The 25,319-nt window shown below is 38.9% G+C and overlaps 1 protein-coding gene across 5 annotated transcripts in view; it reads left to right on the forward strand.

The window, feature by feature from the left end:
• The window catches only part of ELMOD1 (ELMO domain containing 1), a 66,644-nt gene that overhangs the window by 39,523 nt on the left and 1,802 nt on the right, over window positions 1–25,319 (forward strand). For 3 of the 5 annotated variants that reach the window (XM_013979348.3, XM_013979345.3, XM_084975941.1), the window contains exons 7-11: window positions 5,631–5,764; window positions 9,616–9,684; window positions 10,182–10,205; window positions 13,661–13,711; window positions 14,774–14,907. In XM_013979348.3, the coding sequence (XP_013834802.2) occupies window positions 5,631–5,764; window positions 9,616–9,684; window positions 10,182–10,205; window positions 13,661–13,711; window positions 14,774–14,907 (412 nt within the window). The remainder of the gene's footprint in view (window positions 1–5,630; window positions 5,765–9,615; window positions 9,685–10,181; window positions 10,206–13,660; window positions 13,712–14,773; window positions 14,908–25,319) is intronic. The other 2 variants (XM_084975943.1, XM_021062733.2) reach the window with 1 other exon arrangement.

Here is a 25,319-nt window from a genome sequence, read left to right on the forward strand (position 1 = left end):
ATTTCTATGGGCTCTCACATTTGGCTGAAGTTTAGATTGTTTAACAGTGTTGAAAGCCAGTAGGAGCAATAGCATTTGTCAAAGAGTGACCTGGGATTTCCATTTACAACTTTTAATGGACATCAAAGAAGATGAAGTTGGTTTCTGCTTCAGCAATAGCCCCCTTGGGAAATTACCCAAGACCTTAATGCTGATTATTTATTCATGTAACTTGGAGAGTATTAGAAGAGGAGATAAAGGTTTATATATGGTATATTAAAGCTGTTGGAAGAATATGCAGTTATAAATACTCCTTCTTGAGTATCAAAGCAAAACCTTAAAAATCTCATATGATCTGATACTGTATTATGACACATCAATAAAACTTTACCTCAAAAAAACTGAATTTTGAGTTTAAAATAATTAAGACCAAAAATTAATACAAACCTTTAGAACTACTCATCTGAAATGTGTTATAAATTTGTTCCCCAAAAGAGATGCTTTTTAGGATGGAGTGCTTCTTTGTCCTTTCTTAGAATTCAAAAAGGTAGTAACAAAATTGGAAGAAAACATTTGTTTAGCTGCCTTAACTTTAGTTTATTGAAAAATGTCAATAGAAGCTGTAATTTAAAAAATGTATCCTATTGTGTTTTGTGCAGTCTTTGTGTGTGTGTGTGTATGTGTGTGTGTGTGTGTAGGTACTTAAGCAGATGACTCATTTGTCTCTACTAATTAGTGCAAGATCTGATGTGAATTATTAAAATTAAAGAGGCCTTTTTTTTTTTTTTTGTCTTTTTGCCATTTCTTGGGCCACTCCCTCAGGGTATGTGGAGGTTCCCAGGCTAGGGGTCCAATCGGAGCTGTAGCCACCAGCCTACACCAGAGCCACAGCAACACGGGATCTGAGCCGCATCTGCAACCTACACCACAGCTCACGGCAACGCCAGATCCTTAACACACTGAGCAAGGCCATGGATCAAACCTGCAACCTCATGGTTCCTAGTCGGATTCGTTAACCACTGAGCCACAACGGGAACTCTGAGAGAGGCCTCTTTCTTAATAGTTTCTTCTTCCCTTTCTTTTCTGCTTAATTTTAGCTAACCTACTGGCTGAGCTTCATCTTTCTGATTGCTTTTTTTCTATGTTCTGATAGAGGCCATCGAATTTAATAAAATGAACTCAAAATGGGAAATAAGGAGTTCGCATTGTGGCTCAGTGGAAGTGAATCTGACTAGCATCCACGAGGACGCAGGTTCAATCCCTGGCCTTGTTCAAGGGTTAAGGATCCGGTGTTGCTGTGAGCTATGGAGTATGTTGCAGACGTGGCTCGGATCTGATGTTGCTGTGGCTGTGGTGTAGACCAGCAGCTACAGCTCTGATTCAACCCCTGGCCTGGGAACCTCCATATGCTGCACATGCAGCTCTAAAAAGAAAAAAAAAGAAAAAGAAAAAATGGGAAATAAGAAGTGATGAAAGAGGAGTTCCCATAGTGGCTCAGCGGAAACGAATCTGACTAGCATCTATGAGGATGCAGGTTCAATCCCTGGCCTGGCTTAGTGGGTTAAAGATCAGGTGTTGCCATGAGCTGTGGCGTAGGTTGCAAACACAGCTCGGATCTGGTGTTGCTGTGGCTGTGACATAGACCAGCAGCTACAGCTCCAATTCGACTCCTAGCCTGGGAACTTCCATGTACCTAGGATACAGCACTAAATAGCCAAAACAAACAAACAAAAAAGAAGTAATACAAGAGAAAAGTAGTATAATTAACAGACTGTACACAGACTCCTGAACAATTCATTAAAATTGCTGAAATGCCAGCTGAATGAATGACATTTGGGTACCAGGTATATATCATCTTAGTCAATCTGTTGTATGTGTGCTGGCACATAGGTTTCAACAAATATGGGTGAATGTATGAATTATTGCAGTCATTAGATACAGGTCAAGAACTTTTATGATATGACTTTTACCTGTGGTCATGATTTGAGTATGTATGTGTTATATTTTATTGTCACAGCCATAAGAGATAGGCATGATCACAGTTCTTTATTTTTTCATCAACTTTATTTTAAAAAATTTTTATTGAAGCACAGTTGACATAAACAATATTATATGTTTCAGGTTATACTACACACTGAATCACAATTTTTTTTTTTATTATTTTCCCACTGTACAGCAAGGGGGTCAGGTCATCCTTAGATGTATACATTGCAGTTACAGTTTTTTCCCCACCCTTTCTTCTGTTGCGACATGAGTATCTAGACATAGTTCTCAATGCTATTCAGCAGGATCTCCTTATAAATCTATTCTAGGTTGTGTCTGATAAGCCCAAGCTCCCGATCCCTCCCACTCCCTCCCCCTCCCATCAGGCAACCACAAGTCTCTTCTCCAAGTCCATGATTTTCTTTTCTGAGGAGATGTTCATTTGTGCTGGATATTAGATTCCAGTTATAAATGATATCATATGGTATTTGTCTTTGTCTTTCTGGCTCATTTCACTCAGTATGAGATTCTCTAGTTCCATCCATGTTGCTGCAAATGGCATTATGTCATCCTTTTTTATGGCTGAGTAGTATTCCATTGTGTATATATACCACATCTTCCGAATCCAATCATCTGTCGATGGGCATTTGGATTGTTTCCATGTCCTGGCTATTGTGAATAGGGCTGCAATGAACATGCGGGTGCATGTGTCTCTTTTAAGTAGAGCTTTGTCCGGATAGATGCCCAAGAGTGGGATTGCAGGGTCATATGGAAGTTCTATGTATAGATTTCTAAGGTATCTCCAAACTGTTCTCCATAGTGGCTGTACCAGTTTACATTCCCACCAGCAGTGCAGGAGGGTTCCCTTTTCTCCACAGCCCCTCCAGCACTTGTTATTTGTGGATTTATTAATGATGGCCATTCTGACTGGTGTGAGGTGGTATCTCATGGTAGTTTTGATTTGCATTTCTCTTATAATCAGTGATGTTGAGCATTTTTTCATGTGTTTGTTGGCCATCTGTATATCTTCCTTGGAGAAATGTCTATTCAGGTCTTTTGCCCATTTTTCCATTGATTGATTGGCTTTTTTGCTGTTGAGTTGTATAAGTTGCTTGTATATTCTAGAGATTAAGCCCTTGTCAGTTGCATCATTTGAAACTATTTTCTCCCATTCTGTAAGTTGTCTTTTTGTTTTCTTTTGGGTTTCCTTTGCTGTGCAAAAGCTTTTCAGTTTGATGAGGTCCCATGGGTTTATTTTTGCTCTAGTTTCTATTGCTTTGGGAGACTGCCCTGAGAAAATATTCATGATGTTGATGTCAGAGAGTGTTTTGCCTATGTTTTCTTCTAGGAGTTTGATGGTGTCCTGTCGTATATTTAAGTCTTTCAGCCATTTGGAGTTTATTTTTGTGCATGGTGTGAGGGTGTGTTCTAGTTTCATTGCTTTGCATGCAGCTGTCCAGGTTTCCCAGCAATGCTTGCTGAATAGACTTTCTTTTTCCCATTTGATGTTCCTGCCTCCCTGAATCACAATTTTTAAAAGTTATACTGCATTTGTACTTATAAACCATTGGGAGTTCCTATTGTGGCTCAGCAGTAACAAACCCAACTAGTATCTGTGAGGATATGGGTTTGATCCCTGGCCTCGCTCAGTAGATTAAGGATCTGGCATTGCCATGAGCTGTGGTGTAGGTTGCAGACACAGCTGGGATCCTGAGTTACTGTCCATTCAACCCCCAGCCTGGAAACTTCCATGTGCAACAGGTGAGACTCTAAAAAACAAAGCAAAAAAAAAAAAATTGGGTATATTTCCTGTATTGTACAAGATACTGTAGCTTTTTTTTTTTTTTTTATTTTAAGACTACACCCGCTGCATATTAAGGTTCCCAGGCTAGGGGTCCAATCAGAGCTGTAGCTGCCGGCCTACATCACAGCCACAGCAACATCAGATCTTAGCCACGTCTGCAACCTACTCCATAGCTCAGAGCAACGCCAGATCCTTAACGCAGTGAACAAGGCCAGGGATTGAACCTGTGTCCTCAGGGATCTAGTCAGATTCGTTTCCACTGAGCTCCTATATTAGGTAACTTAAAGATGATAATATCTTTTGAGATTTATTCATCAACATTACTGATCTTTTTTTTTGTTGTTGTTGTTGTTTGTTTTTTCTAGGGCCATACTTGAAGCATATGGAGGTTCCCAGGCTAGGGATCTAGTCGGAGCTGTAGCTGCTGGCCTCCACCACAGCCACAGCAATGAGGGATCCGAGCCACATCTGCGACCTATACCACAGCTCAAGACAATGCCAGATCCTTAACCCAATGAGCAAGGCCAGGGATGGAACCCGAAACCTCATGGTTCCTAGTCGGATTCATTTCTGCTGCGCCATGATGGGAATTCCATTACTGATCTTTTTTTATACGATGCTTGTTTACTCTCACCCCTGTTATAGGTGAGAAATAAAACTCCAGTTCAGTCCACTTTTCTTTTTATTAACAATGCTGCTTAAAGTTTCACTATAAAGTTAGATGATCATTTTCTGAAGATTTGAATAATGTAACATCTTTAAGTTTTCCCTGTCTCCTCTTCCCTTTATTCTCTTCAATATTTTTAGGACTCCAAAGAACTTTTGTGGAAGACTCTGTGTGTGTGTGTGTGTACATACATATACATGTATATAAATATATACACACACACACATATATTTCTGATTAAGAATAAAACAAAAAGATTAAAAACACTAAAATATAGATGTATACATTCCACTGCCTTCAGAGCAATGACTTCACCACATGACATTTACCCTCTGAAAATTCCATTGTATTCTTATGAGAAGATGAGAGTGAAGAGATGAGGAGTTCCCGTCGTGGCGCAGTGGTTAAGGAATCTGACTAGGAACTATGAGGTTGCGGGTTCAATCCATGGCCTTGCTCAGTGGGTTAAGGATTTGGCGTTGCCGTGAGCTGTGGTGTGGGTTGCAGACACGGCTTGGATCCCACGTTGCTGTGGCTCTGGTGTAGGCCGGTGGCTACAGCTCCGATTGGACCCCTAGCCTGGGAACCTCCACATACCCTGAGGGAGTAGCCCAAGAAATGGCAAAAAGGGGAGTTCCCGTCGTGGCGCAGCGGTTAACGAATCCGACTAGGAACCATGAGGTTGCGGGTTCGATCCCTGCCCTTGCTCAGTGGGTTAACGATCCGGCGTTGCCGTGAGCTGTGGTGTAGGTTGCAGACGCGCTCGGATCCTGCGTTGCTGTGGCTCTGGCGTAGGCCAGTGGCTACAGCTCCGATTAGACCCCTAGCCTGGGAACCTCCATATGCCACGGGAGTGGCCCCCCAAAATAGCAAAAAGACAAAAAAAAAAAAAAAAGAAAGAAAAAGAAATGGCAAAAAGAAAAAAAAAAGGGGGGGGGGATGACCTGGTAGATGAAATAGTTTTTACCTCCCAGGCTCTCTGAAAAGGTCTTAGAATCTCTCCAGGGAATCTTCTGACCATACTTGGAGACTTGCTATCACAGATAATCGAAAGGTGATCAAATCTTCAATTGTAATATATTTACATATATTCACCTTTGCAAAGCGCCTCCTAATAATGTAGTTTACTAAATTTGAGCCAGTAAGAAAGAGTATTATGTGTGTATATTAACAGGATAATTTTTTTCTTGTTTTCAGTTATGGAAATTCTTGAAGCCCAATACTCCACTGGAATCTCGGATTTCTAAGCAATGGTGTGAAATTGGGTTCCAAGGTGATGATCCTAAAACAGATTTTCGAGGAATGGGACTTTTGGGACTGTACAATTTGCAGTAAGTAAAATGGAGAGTGGTTGAGTTTTAAAGTGATGTTCTGGTCTCCTCATGTTGAAATGGCAAAGTTGAGGGGGAGGGAGTGGGATGGACTGGGATTATGGGGTTAACAGATGCAAACTATTGCACTTGGAATGGAGAAGCAATGAGATCCTGCTGTATAGCACAGGGAACTATATCTAGTCACTTATGATGGAGCATGATGGAGGATTATGTGAGAAAAAGAATGTATATATGTATATGTGGCTGGGTCACTTTGCTGTACAGTAGAAAATTAACAGAACACTGTAAACCAACTAAAATGGAAAAAATAAAAATCATTTTTAAATAAATAAATAAATAAATGGCAAAGTGGAGTTATTGGTCCGAAAAGCCACTTCCCAGAAGACTCCAAGAAAACATTCAAATCTTCTGACTTGAGCTAAGTTTCAAGAAGTTGTAAAAGCTACTACCATCTTCCTTTTATTTAGCAAACTTTATGAATTCTTTTAAGCAGATCTCAAATTTATTTTTAATTTTTTCATTATATGTGAAAACAGAGGAAAGATTATAAAGAACCCCCTTTGTACTGATCACCCAGACTCAGTAATTATTGAGATTTTGCAATACTTGCAACACTTTATTTTTGGTAGAAGTGTGTTAATGAAAAATCCTATACTGTGTCATTTTGCCCTCATATTTCAATATGTAACTCTAAAAGACATCGATATTACCTTACATTAACCCCAAAGCCATTATTACACCTACCAAAATTAATAATGATTCTTTGATATCATCTCTATCCTGACCGTAATTCGAATTTCCCAGTTGTCTCAAAAATATCTTTTTATAGCTGGTTTGTTCTAATCCAGTTCCATACATTGCACTCAGTGATTGTATCTCACTGGCCTTTTTAAATTAAAGCAGTCTCTCCCCCTCTGTCCTGTCCTTTTGCCCCCATGTCATTAACTTGTGCATGATTCTGGGTCAACTGTCCTATATAATGTCCCACAGTCATAGATTTGGCTGTTTGCATTTGTACCCATCCCTGGTATGTCCTGAAGGTGAGAAGTATTCAGAGAGGCTTGAATAGGTTCGTATTGACATCGTAGTGGGAGGCCTGCAGCATCTCTCAGTCCTGTGCTGAGATGGATCAGAGGAACCACAGGCTGATGGCTCCATTGTAAAGTCCCGCATCAGCCCTTAATCTAACCATTTCCTCCAGTGATCCTCACTGAACCAATTAATTGTTCAAAGAGTGCCTTTCTTTTTCTCTTATTCTTCCCACAGTGTTGGCTGGATTTCTGTAAAGACATTTCCCTTTATTAACTGTGGTTACTTGGTTTCTCTAAAATACAGGCAGGACAGCTCCTCAAGTAAAGAAGTTGCCAGTTTTCAGAGTGAGGAGTTGGTGCCCTGGATCCCTTATTAGTGATCAAACTTTTTTTGTTGTTTTATCACTCTATTTTTAAATTATCATTTAACTTTTGATAATTAACATTATCAAAAATGCTTGGTTTTTGTATGCTTATTGTGATCCAGCTAATTGTACTCATTGGTTTTCTCATGAATATGTTGGATCATTTGTAGCCATTATTTTTCAAGCCAGAGGGAGTCCCTTTAGGTTGGTTCTTGTGTCCTTTGACACTTCCCTACTAGGAGAGTAGTGATATGTTTTTAAAAGAAATTAAGCTTTAGTCACTTTTAATGGCATTCATTCCCCCCGCCCCAAGAGCTTTGCTTTAGTTTTAAATTTAGGAAGTTTAATCACTCATTCTTTTTTTTAAGATGGTAAATTTTTACACAGTTTTAAAATGTTGCACTCCATTTATAGTTGGCTCTATTCTCTGTGTTGTACAATACATTCTTGGAGCCTATCTCACAACCAGTAGTTTGTGCTTTCCACCCCACCACCCCTATATGGTCCCTCCCCACTGGTATCCACTAGTTTGTTCATTTTATCTGAATAATCACCCATTCTTTTATGAAATGTTTTTGGGTTTTTTTGGTTTTTTTGTTTTTGTCTTTTGTCCTTTTAGGGCTGCACCCATGGCATATGGAGTTTCCCAGGCTAGGGGTCGAATCGGGAGCTACAGCTGCCAGCCTACATACATCACAGGCACAGAAACTCGGGATCTGAGCCACGTCTGTGACCTACACCACAGCTCATGGCCACGCTGGATCCTTAACCCACTGAGCAAGGCTAGGGATTGAACCCGAAACCTCATGGTTCCTAGTCAGATTCGTTTCCGCTGCTCCACAAAGGGAACTCCCATGAAATGTTTTAAATGCTATGCTGTTATACAATTTGAATGAATAAAAAAGTAAATTTTGATGACAAAGGTGGTATTACAAATAAATGGGTAAATGATGAGCTTCAGATTAAGTAGAGCTGGAAAAATTGGCCTTGCATTGGAAAACAAAATTAAAATAAATCTTTTTCTCACCTCAGGTTACAATTTGAATGTCTAAAACAAATCTTTACAACTTTTAGGAGAAAATCTTTAAGATATGTGTGTATGGAAGGATCTCTCATTCATTCATTCATTCATTCATTCATTTTGCTTTTTAGGGCCCCACCCGCAGCATATGGAAGTTCCCAGGCTAGGGGTCAAATCAGAGCTACAGCTGCCAGCCACAGCCACAGCCACAGCCACAGTCACAGCAACGCCATATCTGAGCTGCGTCTTCGACCTATACCACAGCTCACAGCAATGCTGGATCCTTAACCAACTGAGTGAGGGAGGCCAGGGATCGAACCTGCATCCTCATGAATACTAGTCAGATTTGTTTCCACTGTACCACAGCAGGAACTCCCTGGAGAGATCTCTTAAAGACAAAAAACAAAAAAGCATAAACTAAAAGAAAAATAAGGAAATCTCACACACCTTCTGTAAGATAAGCCACCATAAATAAAATGAAAAAAAAAAGAGCCAAGATTGATACCGAAATGATAAAAAAATCCATATCTGATATATTATTCTTTATAGGCTTATTTGTCTTACTTATTTGAGGACACTTTTAAATATACTGGACCAAGGAATACAAACAGATGAGCTATCAAAGAATAGACCTAGATGACCAACAAAATTGGGAAGAAACTCAATTTCACTAATAATCATGGACATAGGTACTAAACTTGCCAACTACCTTTGAAATTTTCTGAGAGGAAATTTAAGAGTTTGTTTTATCCTTCAGACATATGCGGGAAATATATATACATCAAGTGAAATAATATATGCTATAGTTTTATTTCATAATTGTCTTGATGAAGTACTCTTTATATTTTTGAGGGTATATAAGCTTTTTGTATATGTTAGGAAATTTTATTGCCCCTTTCTTCCCAGAACAGAATTTTATTTTTAATGTTTCTAAGTTTCATAAGATATTTTCATCCAGAATCCTAACACCCTATAAATATTCTTAAAAAAAAAAAAACCCAACACTTTTGAAATGCATCCTCTTTCACATCCTCTAGCTTAATCTTTTCTCTGCCCTTCGGCTGTCACATATTCTCACCATGTCTCTTCATCCAGGCCTTTTCTGCCTTCTGAGGGGTTTCCTCCTTCCTTCTTCTAGCTCTTCTTAATAAAAATGTCTTTAGCTCTCTGGAGAATGGCACAGTTCATAATTAAATTTTCAAACCTACTGGAATCATTCCTAAATCCATGTGGGTTTTACAAATGCTATATTATACTGCCATTGTATTTGGAAAATTCTGTTATAGAAAGCTGTTCATTCTCTGGAAGTGCTGAAACAAGTGATACACTTAGGCTGGTGTCCATCTCTGAATATAAAATGGCCTCAAATTGGATTGAAGTGAATGTATTCAACAGGTACGGAATTATGGTTTTCTTTCCCTCCAACTGCAGGTACTTTGCAGAAAGAGATGCTGCAGGAGCCCAGCAGGTCCTGTCTGATTCTCTTCATCCAAAATGCAGGTAATTTTTGAAAATAAAAGGTGGGTTAGGCTTTGTGGATTAGGTAGAATTAGCTTCATCTCCTAGATGGCTCTACTGATGAGATTTTTCAGGAGAGTCAACCCACCAGAATTGAGGCTTAAAGCTCTTTCAGACAAGCCTTTTGACAAGTGCTGAATAGGAAGGTGAAAATGTCAGGTACTTGTTGCAGGGTTTAGGATGTAAAGTGGCATCATTCAAGTGAAATATATACTTGAAGGGATTGATACCATCCCTGGTGTCTAGGAAGATTCAGGAGATGGACAGAGGAGAAAGTAGAGTGTGGCAGAAAGAGTTCAGAGACATGGGACCATAATAGGGGAATCGAGGGAAGAGTGGAAGTCATGAAGTCCAGGGACCAATTGAGAAAGTCTGAAATTGCTGAGGCTTTTTTTTTTTCTTAGTAAAATTCTAGATTCTAAATTGTTTGCATTTTCACTTACCTTTGTAAATTTTTGTCTTTAACTGGTTACACTAAGGGATATCACTAAAGAGGAAATAAGGTATTTTTCTTTGCTTTTGTGTTTTCTTGCTTATATTTTATCTTAGAATAAGTATGGGTAAAAATTTTTAAAGAAATATAAATGCATGACAATTTTTCAAAAAGCAAACTTCCCAGTCTTTTATATCATGTAGTTTATTACATTTGGGCTGTTTTTGGTGAAGGAAAAACCACATTAGACTGACCTGATAGAAAATGTCAAAGGGCCTTTCTACAGCTATGCTTATCAGAGACAAGTTTGAACACTTCACCTAAAGGCTGAACACATTACCACACATGTTCTGACCCCATCTACTCCAAGAGAAGGCCTTTTTACTTGAGAATTTTGCTGCACAGAGCAAATTTGCTTTTCTATAATGTATTTCTAATTGCATTATTATACAGAGTAGTCGTTATATATACATGCTTTAGTCACTCTTATTAAAAAGAGTTCTTCTATTTTGCATTCATGATTTTGTACCACTTTTTTCTTCTCAGCATGGCAATTCCTGTTTGCTAAATAAATCCATAATTTTATTATAACCATTCTCAGAATTTATTATAACCATTCTCAGAAGTTATAGATTAACTTTGGGTCTCCTTTCACACCTTAGTATTAAACTCATTCTAGCTTTAATTGGCTAAGATTCATTAAATTATACTATACTTCACAAATTTATGATCTTTTATAAGGTTAAATTTTCATTTTCTTTACCTTTTATTTGCTTTGAGAAAAACACTAAAATCACTTACCTCTTTTTTCCTATATTACATGGTTAAAATCAAAATTTTTAACTACATTTTCTGAATTACCTGTTTCTATAAAGTAGAGACTCTGAACTCTCTGTAATTAAAACTGGCTGGAGAGTATCTGTGCACTGCCAGGTAGCATTCCTTGGAGGAGCGTCAGCTAGAAGACCTGGATCCTCCATGGTCCTTGGGAAATGACAATAAGCTTAAAATATTTTTTGATTAACCATTGGAGGAAGATTAATTTTGTCTATGAGCCATTCTCAAAGAAAGGCTTTATAGTTTTATATCCTGTGGTGGCCATCAGAGAGCAAGTGTTTGAGGGTTTGTGTGATTACCCTTTTTTAAAAAGAGGCTAGCATTTGTGTGTGTGCGTGCACGTGTTCACACACAATTTGTCCCTCAAACTACAATAAAATTGACTAGATGAAGTATTAATCACTTCAAATTGATAGCAAATGTCACTGAATACAAATCAGATTGTTTTGAAAATGCTGCTGTCCTTCACCAGTGCCTGAAAGAAAGTATATATTGATCCACTGTGATATCAACCTGGATTCCTCAGACCCTGAATATTTCATGTGTTCAACAGGCAGAAGCCATATATACTAAGGAAGGATCTTTCCTGTCTGCCCTTCAGCAAGCATTATACATTATTGCTCTTGTAAAGATATATCTATTGGTGTAGCTTGAGGGATAAAGGTAGATTCAAGTTTAACAGGAGAATTTTGGTGGTTCACTTTGTTTGTTTCTTTGTTGTGTGTGTGTGTGTGTTTCCTGAAGAGGAGAATTCCTTCTCCTTGGGCCAGGATATCCTATAAGTAATCAAATGAGTGGAGGTCATTTGGCCTTATATTTCCATTGCAGATAGAGTTTTAATTTAGCAAATACAGAGACACTATCTATTTATAAAGCTTTGTTGTAGCAAATCAGTGCTTATAAATCTGTTTATATAAAGTTTCTTAAATTTCACACCTAATTTGCTTTACTTTGTTTTTGTTTGTTTGTCTTTTTTTTGTCTTTTTGCCTTTTCTAGGGCCGCTCCCGCGGCATATGGAGGTTCCCAGGCTAGGGGTCGAATCGGAGCTGTAGCCACTGGCCTACGCCAGAGCCACAGCAATGCGGGATCCAAGCCACGTCTGCGACCCACACCACAGCTGACGGCAACGCCGGATCGTTAACCCACTGAGCAAGGGCAGGGATCGAACCCGCAAGCTCATGGTTCCTAGTCGGATTCGTTAACCACTGCGCCACGATGGGAATTCCGGGAACTCCTAACTTGTTTTACTTTGGACATGAGTCTTTTGAGGGAAAAATCTCCTGATGCCTCTTTGGCTGGCACATTAGTTTGTTAATTGGCAGTTACACTTTAAAAAGAAGTGGCTTATTTTAACATGAATTAAAGACAGTTACTTTGAATTAGAGCCAGTCATTTATAGAGAAGAAAATATATATAGTTAAATACCAGTTTTGTATCATGTTTTTGTGGACTTGTGCTGTATGTATATTACATGTGTATCTTTTAATGTAATGCTTGTAGTGTTTTATAAAAACCTCCCCCTTCTCCTACTTGGAAGCTAAATGTGCATAATAACTGTAGTTTTAAAATTTTTATTTAGTTCAAAGGCTAACCACTTTTTTAGTGTAGAATACTGAGTGAAAGTCCACTGGCCACAGAGAAAAGTGGAACATGGTTGCTGCCTACAAGACGCTGGCAGTGTGGAGGCAGATGAGAATAGGGGAAATAAGAAAGTACACAAGTAATAGAATGCAAGTCAATATTTTCAGATTGCTTTTATTATAGAACCCTTCTTCAAACAGTTTTATTCAGAAGTTCAAATTATGCAAATGGATTAAAAAGCTGCCATGGATTAGCTGTTTTAGTTTAGCCAGAGGAAATGCCATAGCACTTGTTGAAATAGAATTTTGAAAATTTGTATGTTCTTCCCTCCCTCCCTTCTTCCCTTTCTTCTTTCCTTCCTGCTTTTTTCCACTAACTCATTTATTTATCAATAAACATTTTTTGACACCTCCTGTGTGCCAGAAATCACAAATAAGGCAGAGTAGGATAAATACCATGAGATAAAGCCAAATGAAATGCAGTGGGAATCATGAGAGTGAGGTAGCGTCTTGTTAGAGGAGAGATACCAGGCAAAGTTTCATGAAGGAAGTATTTTTTGATGATTAATGGATAATATAAAAAATATCAGGAGTTCCCATTGTGGCCCAGCAGAAATGAATATGACTAGGAACCATGAGGTTGTGGGTTCAATCCCTGGCCTTGCTCAGTGGGTTAAGGACCTGGCGTTGCCATGAGCTGTGGTGTAGGTTGCAGACATGGCTTGGATCCTGCGTTGCTGTGGCTCTGGTGTAGGCCCGCGGCTGTAGCTCCGATTAGACCCCTAGCCTGGGAACCTCCATATGCCGTGGGTGGGGCCCTAAAAAAAAAGCAAAAAAAAAAAAATCTTAATGTTTGGCCTTTAGATCTGTCTCTTACTGCTATACTAAAGTGAATAGGGGATAATGCACATAACCTTAAATAATTCCATTCTTGAGCTCCATATAAATTGTACTGTGGCTTTTTAATTAATAACATTTAAATCGATTACTGCTTGATAAGTAAGTTACAGATATCCCACAGCTAATCAGTAGTTTTAATAAAAAAAGAGAATACATACTGATTAGAGGTCAAATCTTATTTATTTATTTATTCATTCATCCATTCAGCAAATTCAGCAAAGCAGAATGGGAGAAGAAAAGGATGGATAAAGCAATTGGGTGAGTGTGGAGAACGCTGTAAAAGTCAAGGATGAAAATCCATGTGTCCTGATGGAAGTATATAATCCAGTTGAATTTTGAAGAGAACCTGTTTATATGTTTTTGGATTTGTATGATTATATGATATTACATATGAGGTTTAGAAGATTATAATATGGAAATAATTTTCAAAAATCATAATTTGTAATTATATTTACTATTTTCTTTTAAGGATTTCTATCAAGTATCGAGCTATTAGATAAAAATTTACTCTAGAAGTTTTATTTTATGATGCCCCATTTCATCCAAAAGTATTTATGAATAGAGGACTCCTTTTTTTATGTATATATGCTGAATTTATATTACCAGAGAGGACTTAAGAATTCAGTTTCATTTAATTTTGGATAAGCATGCAGAAAACAAACTAGAAAATATAAACCTAGTGTTAAGATACAGAGTAAATTTTTCCTTATTTTAAAAGTAATATATGATTTCTTATAGAAAATTTTAAAAATATAGGAAAGTAAACAAAAAAAACCCTAATATTATTACTCTAACATATTCATATTAATATTTTGTGGCATTTCATTCTAGCCTATTTTCTGTGCACATTTATGTGTAATGATAAAACTTGGCTTGTCCTATACATAGTGTTTATATCTTACTAAATAATCTTTAGGAATATAGCTTGTATTAGCTGTAATATGTCATATGAGATTACCGTAATTTATTTCAGCAATCGTCTTCTTTAGGATGTATGAATAGTTTGCATGTCTTTGCCATATAAATAATGCTATAATGACTGTTCCTGCTTATATAGCTTTGTCATTTTCTTATTTTTTTCCTGTCATATATTTGGGAATGGAATTATCATAACAAAGTATATGAACTCTCAATTCTCTTATTACATTATCAAAATTTTCTGGTAATTTATAAGATTCAAGGTTTTGATAAGGTGAGAAGGGAAAGGAAATTCTGCCACTCTGACATGTTAATAGTAATTTTAAAATCAAATTATCATTTTTTGAAATGCTTATTTGCCAGAGTTGACAGGCAGTTGGTATTGTGGTTTGCCTTTTACAGGTACTCATTTGCAATTGTGGGCATCAATATAACCGATCTGGCATATAATCTACTGGTAAGCGGAGCTCTGAAAACTCACTTCTACAACATCGCCCCAGAAGCCCCAACATTGTCTCATTTCCAGCAGACGTTCTGTAAGTGTCCTGTTGATTAATTGTTGAGATAAGTTTCTGTAGAACACTCTACACAAGGGTTGAAGCTGAGAGATCTTTGTGATTCAGCTGCTTTGGAGCCTTTTGTGTGTGTGTGTGTGTGTGTGTGTGTGTGTGTCTTTTTTTTTTTTTAAGGTTGCACCCAAGGCATTTGGAGGTTCCCAGGCTAGGAGTCAAATCGGAGCTACACCTGCCGGCCTACACCACAGTGATAGCAATGCCAGATCCTAGCCGCACATTCGACCTACACCACAGCTCACACCAACGTGGGATCCTTAACCTGAGGATTGAGGCCAGGGATCGAACTTTCGTCCTCATGGATGCTAGTAAGATTCATTTCCGCTGAGCCATGACGGGATCTCCTGCTTCGGAGCTTTTGAACTTCCTCCTTTGGTTTTGATTTTGGTTTCTTGTTCAAAAACCTATGCATCTTTTCAGGCACTATGGATCTTTTCTCATTCCCAGGTCTTGCCTAATATTCAGTTGTCTCAACTTCCAATCTGAGTTGAAGACATTCTAGATGTCTTTCTCCCTCTGATCTGGCATGGCATAGCACTTAGGAGTGTAGGCTCTGAAGACAGCCTGAGTTGACTCCCAGATCTATGTTTACTAACCTTTCTAAGCCTTCAGCGACTTCATGTATAAAATGAGTCCTTTCCTCATAGAATTGCTCTGGAGGTAAAATGAGACGAGATGAAAAGGTTTTATTAGCTACTTCCATAGTTGGCACTCAGTGAACATTACACAGAGGAGGTGGTGGGTTCGTGGGTGATGTAGATGGTGGTGGAATTGTCACTGGTAGTGGTTTTACTGCTACCACTGCTACTGCTACAGTGGGCAGTGTTTGTGTAGATGTAGTAGAGGGAAGTATTATTGACCTGAACCAGAGCCTTCTGTTGTCCTTGCCTGAGGGGTATCCTTTAGGATTGTAGTTGGGCTGAGGTTTCAGAAGATATAGACCAAGACTGTTTAGTGGAGCCCGGGGATGTTACTCTCTATTTTTAGAGGCAGAATCCTAAAATGTAGCTATGTCACTATGGTCTTTGCAGACCAACACAAACTGCGAGCTAGTCTACCAAGTCATAAGGCAACCTAAGCAACTTACAGGAAAATGTCTTTTAAATCATTTAAACCATACTAGCTGCACTGGAGACCTCCTACCTCAGCTTTCTTAACAAGAAAATTTCAAAGTTTTAATGTTTCTTTCAGCCTTTTTTCTGCTATTAAGTTGCTAAACAAGTCTGCACTCTTTCTAAGTATGGTTAAGACAGTTATTTCACCCCAAAGCTACCACAGGAGAGTATTGGTCCCAGTTCATTTTTAAAATGTGATAAAGTCACAAGTTAACAGCAATTTATTTTACCTAAATTCATAAATAAATAGTGATTATGTTATCTAGGATTCTCTCTTCTTTTATATCTGCTTAGTCAGGACTTCTAGTTGAAGATGATATAATTAATGTATGCATTATGCTTCCTTCTGAGACTTCACTAAAGTGAATATAAAAGGATTTTTCTAAAAAAGCATAAACCCACAAGGATAGGAAAAATCATAAACAAGGAACAAAAACCTCATTTTGAAGCTGGAAAACAGATTAAGTTAGTAGTCTTAATAGAGCAAATACCAAACAAGTAGGGTGGAAAGCTAAGGAGTAACCTGGGAGTTCCGGTCATGGCTTAGAGGGTTAAGGACCTGATGTTGTCTCTGTGAGGATTCAGGTTCAATCCCTGGCCTCACTCAGTGGGTTAAGGATCCAGCATTGCCACAAGCTGTAGCGTAGGTCACAGATGCAGCTCTGAACTGGTGTTGCTATCACTGCCAGTTGCATTTCTGATTTGACTCCTGGCCCGAGAACTTCCATATGCCACAGGTGCAGCTGTTAAAAACAACAACAACAAAAAAAGCAACCTGATTTATTTCACAGGACTCCCCCAAAGGTTTAGGAATTGGCAGCATTAGGTATCTCAGAAAACAGGAGTTAACATAAGACCCAAAATAACAAGATTGCTTGGGAAGTTCCTGTTGTGGCCCAGCAGAAACGAATCTGACTAGTATCCATGAGAATGTGAGTTCAATCTCTGACCTCACTCAGTGGGTCAGGGATCTGGTGTTACCATAAGCTTTGGTATAGGTTACAGATGAGCCTCAGATCCTGTGTTGCTGTGGCTGTGATGTAGGCCGGCAGCTGTAGCTCAGATTCGACCCCTAGCCTGGGAATTTCCATGAGCTGCTAATGTGGCCCTAAAACGCAAAAAAAAAAAAAAAAAAGAAGAAGAAGAAGAAAAAGACTGCTTGAAAGTACATTAAGAAGCTCTTAGAGGCCTAAATCCTCTTTCCCAGGAGACAGCTTCTGTCCTTCCCCCTCCTCAGGAGAGGCTGGCACTTTCCAGAGAAAAAGAAACGGTCTGGTCTGATGAGAATCAGGTACAGTGATGGCAAACCATACTGAAAGTGATGAAGAAGATTCAACCCAGGCTCCTTCTCCTACCCACTTCCCTTCGCTTGGCATCCAGTCAAGAGAATGACAGGGCTTCTCTGAAACTTGAACATTCCAAGAAAAAATAGCTGAAGATGCTGACCTCTGCATCTCCCCAGTGAAACAGCCCAGTCATGTCACTCTACAGTCATGCTCACAGCCAACAAACCCTACCTATGTGCTCAGAGCTCCCAGTCAGCTTTTAATCCAGTTGGCTTTTCTTAGTAAAAAATATTCACAGACAGCCAAGGGTTTTCGGATGTTTGAGTGTGATGGTTAAAAACATGTCCTCAAATTCTTTGACATTCCTCCCATTAAGAAATAGATTTAAAAATGAAAAGAAAACCAACAGAATGGAAGAAAACAGCTGCAAACGATGCAGCCAACAAGGGCTTAATCTCCAAAATTTATACAAACAACTCATACAACGCAACAACAAAAAAACAACCCAAACAAAAAATGGACAGAAGGAGTTGCTGTTGTGACACAGCAGAAATGAATCAGACTAGGAACCACAAGGTTGCAGGTTCAATCCCTGGCCTCACTCAGTGGGTTAAGGATCTGGAGTTTCCATGAGCTGTGGTGTGTTACCATGAGCTGTGGTGTAGGTCACAGATGCAGCCTGGATCTGGCATTGCTGTGGTGTGGTGTAGTCCAGCAGCTACAGCTCTGATTGGACCCCTGGCCTGGGAACCTCCATATGCTGCAGGTGTGGCCCTAAAAAGCAAAAAAAAAAAAAAAAAAAAAAAGACAGAAGACCTAAATAAACATTTCTCCAGAAAAGACATACAAATAGCCAGTAGGTACATGAAAAGATGCTCAACATCACTAATTATTAGAGAATTGCAAATCAAAACTACAATGAGGTACCATCTCACACTGGTCAGAGTGGCTATCACTAATAAGTCTCAAATAACAAATGCTGGAGAGGGTGTGGAGAAAAGGGAACCTTTCTACACTGTTGGTGGGAATGTGAATTGGTATGACTATTATGGAAAACAGTATGGCAGTTCCTCAGAAAACTAAATGGAAGTACCATATGATCTAGCAATCCCACTCCTGGGCATATATCCGGATAAAACTATAATTCAAGGAGTTCCCATTGTGGCTCAGTGGGTTACAAACCTGACTAGTGTCCATGAGGATACAGGTTCGATCCCTGGCCTTGCTCAGTGGATTAAGGATCTGGCATTGCTGTGAGCTGTTGTGTAGGTCACAGACGTGGCTTGGATCTGGCATTGCTGTGGCGATGGCTTAGGCAGGCAGCTGCAGCTCCTATTCAACCCCTAGGCTGGGAACTTACATGTGCCCACACCTGCAGCCCTAAAAAGCAAAACAAACAAACAAACAAACAAAAAACTATAATTCAAAAAGATACATGCATCCCTATGTTCATAGCAGCACTATTCACAATAGCTAGGACATGGAAACAACCTAAATGTCCCTCTACAGATGAATGGATAAAGACGATGTGGTACATATATACAATGGGATGCTGCTCAGTCATAAAAAAATAACAAAATTATGCCATTAGCAGCAACACAGATCCAGAGATTCTCATACTAAGTGAAGTAAGAGAAAGGCAAATACCATATGATATCACTTATATATGGAATCTAAAATATAGACAAATGAACCTATCTACAAAACAGAAACAAACTCATAGAAATACAGACTTGTGGTTTCCAAGGGGGAGGGACAAGTGAGTGAGATGGACTGAGAGTTTGGAGTTAGTAGATGCAAACTATTACACTTAGAATAACAAGCACTAAGGTCCTGCTATATAGCACAGGGAACTATATCCAATCTCCTGGGATAAGAACATGATTGAAAATAATATAAGAAAGAGAAGGTGGGAGTTCCTGTTGTGGCTCAGTGGAAATGAATCCAACTGGTATCCTTGAGGATTCAGATTTCAATCCCTGGCCTTGCTCAGTGGGTTAAGGATCCAGCATTGCCGTGAGCTGTAATGTAGGTCACAGATGCAGCTCGGTTCCCACATTGCTGTGGCTGTGATGAAGGCAGGCAGCTGTAGCTCCAGTTTGACCCCTAGCCTGGGAACTTCCATATGCCACAAGTGCAGCCCTAAAAAGTAAAGGAAAAAAAGAAAAAAGAGAGAGAGAGAGAGAAAGAGAGAGAAAGAAAGAGAAAGAAAGAAAAGAAAGAGAAAGAAGGAAAAGAAAGAAATTCAGAACTAAAGAACTAAAGAATGAACTAGTAAGCACCAACATAATAGATTAAAATGGATTCACACTGAGGTCCATATCATTGTGAAATGTTATGACACAGGAAAGAGGTGATTCTAAAAATTTCCAAATCTGGACCCCAAAATAATTCCTGATCTGTCATAATAAGATTTGGGAATCAAGATGACATTAGACTTCTCAATAGCAGCATGGTATTCTAGAAGGCAAGGAAATAATGTCTTCAAAAATTTAAGATATTTTTTAAATCTAAGGGAATTTTATTTCTAATTTAGAATTCTATACCCAGTCCAATTTACCAATTAAGTGTGGGAGTAAAATAAACAATTTTTGGAACACAAGGTCCTTCAACATTTTACCTTCTTGAGCCTTATTAGGAAACTCTTAAAGGATATATTTCCACAAAATAAGAGAGTAATCCTAAGAGAATTGGGGGTCCAGAAAGCAGGAAATCTATCACAGAAGAAAAGTGAAGAGAATCTTCAAAATGAAGGAAATGAAAAAATCAAGCAATGGAAAATGTGTTATTTAGAGCTAAGGCAGTCAGTAATCAAAAGAATCAGCTGAAACAGTTTAAATAATGCTTAAAGGAAGCACTTATTAGGACAGGAAGTGCTGCTAGGTTTTTGTTTTCTTTTTGTAATAAGACTTATTAAACTATTTGACTCTAAAATATGTGCATATACAGTCTGAACAAAAATATGTGCATATATAGTCTGAACAAAAACAAAGAGCCAATTTAAAAATATATACATTTTATGACTTGTTAGTGGAAAATGGAAGTCCCTTCCATTTATTATTACAGCTCCTACTTTGACAACTAGATGATTATTTTTACTCCTGTAACAATTCTGACAATTTCCACCAAATAATATTGAAGTTTTACCACAGATCAGATTCTGTGTTGAGGAAGGCAGACACCTAAACAAGCAATTAAAATACAGTGGGGGAGTTCCCGTTGTGGCTCAGTGGTTAACAAATCCGACTAGGAACCATGAGGTTGCGGGTTTGATCCCTGGCCTTGCTCAGTGGCTTAAGGATCTGGCGTTGCCGTGAGCTGTGGTGTAGGTCACAGACGTGGCTCGGATCCCACATTGCTGTGGCTCTAGCATAGGCCGGTGGCTACAGCTCCGATTCGACCCCTAGCCTGGGAACCTCCATATGCCACAGGTGCAGCCCTAAAAAGAAAAAAAAAAAAAAAAAGGAAATGTCTGTAGCTGGCATAGCTCGTTCAGTCTGGGAGTCAGGAAAAGCTTCCCACAGCAAATGCCACTTCCCATGAGACCTAAAGGATGAGTAGCAGGAAATACAGCAATGGTGGCCTAGTGGTCCAGCCAGAGGGAGTGGCACAGGCAAGGGCCACAAAACAAACATCATGATGGATTCAAAGAACAGAGCATAGGGTTTGGGGTGGGAGGAGTGGTGTCTAGAGATGACGGTAGGAAGAGCAGGGATGGGGGATATCTTGAATTTTGCAGGCCATTTGAAGGAGCATACATGTAGATAAATAAGCCTCCTTGTTGTGTTTCTCTACCCCTCATACTTTACCCTGTTCTATATTTACCATGCTCTTTAGGGAAGCCAGGGAAGTACTTTTGAAGGAAAATAGAATGATTTAGTTTTAGTTATGCCAGGTGTGGGTTCCTTTTGGGAAATAGTGGGCATTCTAATGAATACTGGGCATTCTGATGTAAAGCTCTGGAGCTCTGAAGAATTATAAGGCAGATTTGGGATTCATCAGCACTAAGGAGAAAATCAGAGCCCCACAGTGGGGGAGTTCTCAGAGGAGAGAATCAAAGTTGAGAATTGCAGGAATTGACAAAATAGGACAGGAGTGTTTGTTTTGTTCACTGCTGTAGCCTTAGCACAGAGCCTGGTGCAGAGTAGGTGCTCAGTAAATATTTGTTGGATGGATGGATGGATGGATGGATGGATGGATGGATGGATGGATGGTGGGAGGCTAAAATATTGGAGAATGTCCTTTTGGGGAGAAGGAGAGTCTAGTTCCTCTGCAAAAATTTTGCTTTGGCCTGAATTGATAGGCTTCCGAGAGAACCCTAACTCAAATGAGTAAGTGTGCAGTTTCTTGCAGAGGGACCCTGTAGTAGTAATAGCAGTAATTATTTTTTCAAGGTCCTCACCAGGTTTTAGAAGCGACAGCAATCCCATGGTGGATTGGAATGAGGGAGAGGGACTCAGGCCGCTCTAGAGGAAGCAAACTGTACGTGACTTCATTGTTCCTCTGTCAGACATGATCAGTTCTGCACATCTCCTCTGTAATATTCTTACAATTACCTGTGTCCTTGCGTATGTCTCTTGCGTACTAACTGAATGCAGTGAAGCAAAACCAAGACACATTCAAGCAACAACAAATATGCTGCAGGCTTGGGTTGGAAAGCCAAATTAGTATTCAAAACATGTATCTTACCTAGGTGAAAAAATATAAGAATATAATAGCTCTGTCATTTTGACTTTACATTATTCAGTGAGCACTGCACTGCCAAGGCATTATGCTGTGAAAATTACACTCAATCTAAAGCTCCAGTGAAATGAAGTAAGATTAGGTGTAATGAGAAGAAGGAAATACAACGGCCAGAAGAGGAAAAATAATTATCTTTTCTTTGACCTTCAAAAGAAAGATCTACTCAGTAAGAATAAGAACCAGAAGAAGTCTATAAGCAGTAGCCTGGCCATTCTTCCTTTGTCTCCTCTTCACACCACTTTTTTTGTTAGCTTCCTTAGCTCACAAATCATCTGAAATTGTCTACCTGGGTCCTTCTCCAAGAAACTGAGAATTTGAGAGCATAGGAACTCAACCTTTTTCTTGTATCTTTTACAGATTTGTTAGTTGGCAGGTAGGCCAACTGATCAATGACCAAATGGATTTATATACACTGTGTAATGTTATATAAATGAGTGGAATTTTATGATTAAGATATGTACCCTGGAAGCCAAAATGCCATTTTTGCATTTTGATTAAAATCATGTTATATACAGTGTCTAATTATTTTTCTGGTGGGACAGAGAAAGAGAGCCCTGGGAAATCAACTTGTAAGATCTACACCTTGACTGTTGGAGCCTTAAGAAGAAGGAGAATTGTCTCAGATTATGCACCCCCGCTCTTATTCTGTCCTGTCTTTTAAACCTTTCAAAATGTTTTCCTGTTGTTGCCTGTAAAGTAGAAAAATGGTGAAACCAAATGGGTCTATGTTCTTCTAAAACCTTGTGCTACACTAGGTCATCTTTAGAGTGAATATGTACATTGTGGAAAAGTGAATTACTTATTGAAGAATTTTTCACGGTGCCTGTTTATTATTGTCAATAGGAATAAATATCTTATTAATTATGAGATAGTAATGGGATGCTTTTAATTCATCAGTATTGGAAACCTAACTCTGTATACAAAACAGTGAGGGTGTGTATATTTGAGCTCAGAGGCCAAGTCAGGAAAATTATGTATGTATTTTAGGTAGCAGGGGAAGAAGAAATTACAAATGATTAGTTTTTATTTAGAAGCATAAAAAACATAACATTTAGAAAGACATGAAGGGAGCTTAAAAAGAGGGCATCTTCCAAACCAGGGTTCCCAAACTTTAATGACATGAGATTCATCATAATGAACTGTGGTATATGGTTGAATCTGGGAGGGTCTGTGTTTTTTACAAGACCTCATGCCATTCTTGGGATACTTGAGGATGGATGGATGGATGATTGAATTCTTTTGGTTGAATAAGAAACTGAGATTAGAGGAAGCAAATTTCTGTGAGTGCGTAGGGAAACAACCAGGATTGATAAAGAAACTCCCTGTCAGGTCTTATGAGAAACGGTAAGAAGAAATGGGGATGTTTAACCTCATGGATAAAGGGCACCTCAGATACTTGAGTTGAAGAAGGATTGAATTTGTTCCAAGAAATATGGGGCAAGAGATTTTGGCCCAGCATGAGAAAGAACCTCTGAAGAAGCTGGTTCTTCGTCCATGGACCAGGCTAATGTGAGTGTTGTCACCAGGAACGCTCACAGCTGGGTGCTGCCTCAGGGAATCCAAGTGTCAGATGGAGCAGAGACAGATGGGTAACTCCTGAGAGTACCGATGCCTCTGATCTGGGGCTTCTCTGCTGTGGTCAGGTTCCTACTCCAGCAGTGGCAGTGGGCCCTGGCTGGTGTAGCCCAGAGGCATTCGGGTGAGGGTTGGTATGTATCCCCATTGGAGATGTTCAAGGCAGTCAGTGTGTTAACTTGTGTTAACACAAATTAATATCAAGTGTTAATGTGTAGAGAGCCCAGAGACAGTCCAATCCTAAAAGAAATCAGTCAACCCAAAGAAAAAAATAAAATAAATACTCTCCTTACTACCCTTCCTCCTGTAGTTGAAGAGAGAGGCCATATACTTAAAGATGTACAGTACTTAACAGTGTCATGAAGGAGTAATCAGGTGAGTTTGTGGAACTAGACCACATCTGGCAGTGTGTGTGGGGAGTGGAAGTAGAGGCCATTTCTAATTTTGTACTACAGTGAGATATGAATAAAGATTTTTAAAAATCTGTTTTTGGAACTATGTTTAAAGGTTATCCCCAGAGTTCCCATCTTGGCTCAGCAGTAACCAACCTGACTAGTATCCTTCCCTGCCCTCTTTCAGTAGGTCAGGGCTCCAGCATTGCCTTGAGCTGTGGGATAGGTCACAGGCATGGCTCACATCCCTCGTTGCTGTGGCTGTGGTGTAGAGCGGCAGGGGCAGCTCCAATTTGACCCCTAACCTGGGAACTTCCATATGCGGCAAAAAAAGAGGTTATCTCATAAGTAGCTAGTTATCAGAAAACAAAAGCTATTGTTTTTTTGTTTTGTTTTCTTTTTACTATTAGAATTGAGTATATTTGTTCCAAAATTCTCTTGTCATCTCTACTGCTTAACTCCTCCCCCATAGAGGTGAAGGGCAGGATTTAAACCCTGGTTGCTGGCTCCAGATTCCTCCTCCAAATTATTTTCTACTGCCTTCGAAGGTTAAGATAAAGAAAAGCCTGTGTAATATTTGGTTTCCTTTTTTCTAACTAGTATTATTTCCCTAAATACTTTTTTCTTATATAGAGACACTTGAGCTTGCTTTGCTTTACTGCACAGATACCTATTATTGTCTTTTTAAAAAGCTATTCACATTTCAATTCTAAATTTGGTGGAGGGAAGGGCTCAGTGGGGAAACCGAATACAGTTCTCATACCAAATACTTAACATTTATTCCAAAAATTTTCCCAATCCAGGTAATTTGTAGATAACATTTTTGAGACAAAAATAGTATTTGAATATGAAAGTATGCTTCAGAGCAAAGCTGTCTTATTAACAATTTTCTGTAGTTTAATGACCAGTCCGTATTGTTCAGAGTGTATTTACAGTTTTTATTGTCTATTAATAGATTGTCAGACTCCATTTGTTAGATTAGTCAGGGTAAGCTAAAACTTTACTCAAATCAAATATCAAGAAAAAAAAAAGGCTGAGTGAAGTAGTTTTGAAAAATCAGACCATTATGTTAATTTAATTAGGAAAAGGATGAAATAGTTATAATCGTAACTTTCAGAATATGTTCCAGATGTTATTTATATTCTAGAGATGGTAGAATTGATTTTTGCTTCCTGCTGGAAAAGAGTAAGAATAATTCCAGGAGCAATTGCAAAATTTTTGCAGATTGTTAGCTTCTACTACATTGATTTTAAGGAATAATTTTT

This window comes from Sus scrofa, chromosome 9, assembly GCF_054392235.1.
Source record: "Sus scrofa isolate SSC_HxYL_T2T_F1_AM1 chromosome 9, Sscrofa_HxYL_maternal_Yorkshire_Landrace_v2.0, whole genome shotgun sequence".
Lineage (NCBI taxonomy): Eukaryota > Metazoa > Chordata > Mammalia > Artiodactyla > Suidae > Sus > Sus scrofa.